Source organism: Dendrobates tinctorius, unplaced genomic scaffold (assembly GCF_039654945.1).
Source record: "Dendrobates tinctorius isolate UK_male_01 unplaced genomic scaffold, ASM3965494v1 ptg000086l, whole genome shotgun sequence".
Lineage (NCBI taxonomy): Eukaryota > Metazoa > Chordata > Amphibia > Anura > Dendrobatidae > Dendrobates > Dendrobates tinctorius.
In genome coordinates this window covers 4,748,777-4,752,877 of record NW_027361754.1, presented here as the reverse complement: position 1 = coordinate 4,752,877, position 4,101 = coordinate 4,748,777, and the positions used below count along the sequence as shown (strand labels likewise).

The window sequence follows — 4,101 nt, the reverse complement described above, 5'->3', positions numbered from 1 at the left end:
GGTAAAACTAGAGTTATTACACTAGGCCTTGGAATGACTATACTAGGCCGTGGTATTTCAAATATGAGTATACTAGGCCTTGGGGCTAGTAGTATATGTGAAATACCACGGCCTAGTATAGTCATACCAAGGCCTACTGTAATAACTCGATTTTTAACAACTAGCATCTTGTTTCAACAAAAACAAACTGGTGAAACTAGAAAGAAACTTATTTTTTAGACAAGTTTCAACAGTTTGTTTTTCATGAAACCAGATTCTATTTGGTAAAACTAGAGTTATTACACTAGGCCTTGGAATGACTATACTAGGCCGTGGTATTTCAAATATGAGTATACTAGGCCTTGGGGCTAGTAGTATATGTGAAATACCACGGCCTAGTATAGTCATACCAAGGCCTACTGTAATAACTCGATTTTTAACAACTAGCATCTTGTTTCACCAAAAACAAACTGGTGAAACTAGAAAGAAACTTATTTTTTAGACAAGTTTCAACAGTTTGTTTTTCATGAAAACAGATTCTATTTGGTAAAACTAGAGTTATTACACTAGGCCTTTGAATGACTATACTAGTCCATGTTATTTCACATATGACTATACTAGCCCTTGGGTTGGTTTTTAACATGTATTTACCCATCAGTGTGTGTGAGCGGCGCAAACAACATTAATGAAACTTATTAATGGTGAACCACAAATGTAAATTTATTTTTTATCACAAAAAAAAAATTTAAAAATTATTTTTTACGGCGTTTGGGGGCAGATGGTTTCAATTTGGGGGTGTGCAGGGAATATGCAACACTTGCAGTTGAAGACGGTGTTTGAGGGGAAGGGGCAACAAAACTTGTGGGGGAAGGTAGTCCAGTTAAGGGAATTAAACTTGGAACACTTGTAGGAGAGGAAATCTGTTCAGTTACATTAGTTGTAATGGCATGTCGCCGTAGGCTTGTGTGCCTGGACCGACTTTGGCCCAATGCCCGCCTTGATTGATTTCGCCTTGAAGTAGGGGCAAATATGGAATGTAGGTCCCCCGTCTGCTGGTATGGCTGCTGCTGCTGAGGTGGCGGCTGCTGCTGCAGAGGTTGCGGCTGCTGCTGAGGTGGCGGCTGCTGCTGAGGTGGCGGCTGCTGCTGAGGTGGCAGCTGCTGCTGAGGTGGTTGCTGCTGCTGCTGAGGTGGCGGCTGCTGCTGAGGTGGTTGCTGCTGCTGCTGAGGTGGCGGCTGCTGCTGAGGTGGCTGCTGCTGCTGAGGTGGCGGCTGCTGCTGAGGTGGCTGCTGCTGCTGAGGTGGCGTCTGCTGAGTTGGCTGCTGCTGCTGAGGTGGCTGATGCTGCTCTTCTTGTTCAGTGCTCGTCCTTGCAGGAGGACTGGTGGCGGCAGTGATGGCCCAGGTTTGCAGAGTGGTGGTGGCAGGGCTACTACATGTTGTTGTAGCGGCAGGGCTGTTCCATGTTTGCCTAGTGGTGGCTGAGCTCCACGCATGCATGGGATTGGCGGTGGTGCTCCAGACAGGAGCAGCGCTTGCCATGGTGGTGTCGGTGAAGTGACCAGCTGCACTCAGACTTGTGGTGGTGTAACGGTGGGTGTCCAGCCTTTGAAGAGAGGTGTCCGTGCAGTGGTATGCAGCACAAGTCGGTAGTGAGGTGAAGCGAGTCAATGGTGGCACAGGTGGAAAGGACACCACTGACTGCTGACCGTACCGATTATGCTGCATAGCCTGCAAGAAAGCATTGTTGCAGGCCTGCAGCACATTCAGCTGTTGATCAGGACTAAGGTGTTCCGCCATGCCCTTTTCAATCTTACTAAAAAAATGGTGTGCTGGTCTGTTGAGGTCGGCCTCCAGACGGTCAAGGCGCTGTTCTACAGAATTGAAGCGGTGTTCAAAGTGGTTAAAACCACGTTCCATCAGTGCAAAACCGCTTTCAACTCTGTCGGACAGTGACTTGAGGCTGGAATTAAATGTCTCGCTCAAATGCATAAACTCGGGCAAGACATTCCTTTCCAAGGCCCTCTGCCGCTGGCGGGTAGTGCCCGCATAACCAGTGGCAGAGACCTGGGACAGGGGAACACCTGATGGCCCAGCTTCCTGGTCACCAGCTGTGTGTGTGTGGGACCTGCAAGGTGCTTCCTGGCTGTCGGATGGCTGGGACGGGTCAGAGGACGTCCGACGAAGGACCGCTCCAGGGCCAGGTTGCAGGGTGCTGCTCCAGGTGCTGTGGAAGAAAGGAAAATCATTACTACCATGCCTTTACAAGAAGCATCAGCTGTGGATTAGAAAAACACAGATTAATAAAAATAAAAACCCAAAATGTATAATACTTACGATCTTGTGGCAAGGACCGGTCGTAGGAACTGCAACGCGTGATAGTGACGGTATCTAGTTCTGGTCCTTGACGCAGATCCACTGCGAACCTGGCCCTCAGCACGAACATCACTGTTGAAGCGGTCCTTGATCGAACGCCAACGTGTTCGGACTTTGTCCACTGTTGATAAAAAAAAACAGTGCCGTCAAGTACAACAGTCACTGCTTCACAATTTAGCAATACAATACTCAAAGCAGTCACTGTAGACCACGATGACACTGTTGGGTTTCCTGCTAGAATACGCCTAGCACGAAACCCAACAGTGCCGTCAAGGACAACAGTCACTGCGGCACAATGTAGCAATACAATACTCAAAGCAGTCACTGTAGACCCCGATGACACTGTTGGGTTTCCTGCTAGAATACGCCTAGCACGAAACCCAACAGTGCCGTCAAGGACAACAGTCACTGCGGCACAATGTAGCAATACAATACTCAAAGCAGTCACTGTAGACCCCGATGACACTGTTGGGTTTCCTGCTAGAATACGCCTAGCACGAAACCCAACAGTGCCGTCAAGGACAACAGTCACTGCGGCACAATGTAGCAATACAATACTCAAAGCAGTCACTGTAGACCACGATGACACTGTTGGGTTTCCTGCTAGAATACGCCTAGCACGAAACCCAACAGTGCCGTCAAGGACAACAGTCACTGCGGCACAATGTAGCAATACAATACTCAAAGCAGTCACTGTAGACCCCGATGACACTGTTGGGTTTCCTGCTAGAATACGCCTAGCACGAAACCCAACAGTGCCGTCAAGGACAACAGTCACTGCGGCACAATGTAGCAATACAATACTCAAAGCAGTCACTGTAGACCACGATGACACTGTTGGGTTTCCTGCTAGAATACGCCTAGCACGAAACCCAACAGTGCCGTCAAGGACAACAGTCACTGCGGCACAATACAGAGCAGGGAAATACTCACTAAACGCCTTTTTGGCGGATGCTGTGGCGCTGTCCCAGCCATCCATCAACGCTGCGGCCACCTCATTCCATAGCCGCCGTGTCACCACATTGTCCTTGTACAGCCGGTCACGGCTGTCCCACAACGGCGAACGCTCCTGGACCAGGCTGATGAGCTGCTCATTATCCAGGTAGACGTCTTCATCCCGTTGTGGAACCTAGACAAAACACATTCATTAGAATAATCAAATTTAAATTGACTAAAAAGTTACAAAAAAAGAAAAAAAAAAAAGAGTAAAAATAGAAGATAAAAAAAAAAAAAAAACATTACAAATCATTTGATACTTACATTACGTATCACCACCGGGACTTGGCTTCGCTGCTCCTGCTGTTCGCCCTCACTATTCCCGTCCGCAGATGATGATGACGATGTCTGAAAGTTGAAAAAAACGTAAGAGATTTGGAGAAGCAGCAGATATACTTACCAGATGCACGAAAATAATCACCTCACGGTCTGCTTGCGCCAATTCCTGCCGCGATGGGGAATACTCCGATTCTGAAGACATACTGCATGTAAAAATAATAAAAATCATTAGTACATACATAATTTAAAAGGACAGGCATATAATGTAATATACTCACATTCTTCGCTGATATAATGTGTTCTTGGTTGAATGTCTGCTCTTCAATCTGTCTAGTGTAGTAGTGGCAGAGTTTTGGCAGGCACCTCCTTTATATAGCCTTTTTTTTTTGGACTTTAGAAGATTCTAACTAGGATAAAAAGTGGACACCACCCAAAAAACGCTGCGCTAAAAAAGCGCATACCTGCGCATGCC

The 4,101-nt window shown here is 47.2% G+C and overlaps 1 protein-coding gene across 1 annotated transcript; it reads right to left on the bottom strand.

The window, feature by feature from the left end:
- Positions 1–731: 731 nt before the first annotated feature.
- On the bottom strand, positions 732–2,581 carry LOC141098024 (uncharacterized). The gene is made up of 2 exons (XM_073585622.1): positions 2,316–2,581; positions 732–2,205 (listed from the first exon to the last, which is right to left on the bottom strand). Exon 2 carries the CDS (start codon positions 1,968–1,970, stop codon positions 732–734), a length of 1,239 nt encoding a protein of 412 aa, XP_073441723.1. The 5' UTR covers positions 1,971–2,205; positions 2,316–2,581.
- Between the last annotated feature and the right edge of the window lie 1,520 nt (positions 2,582–4,101).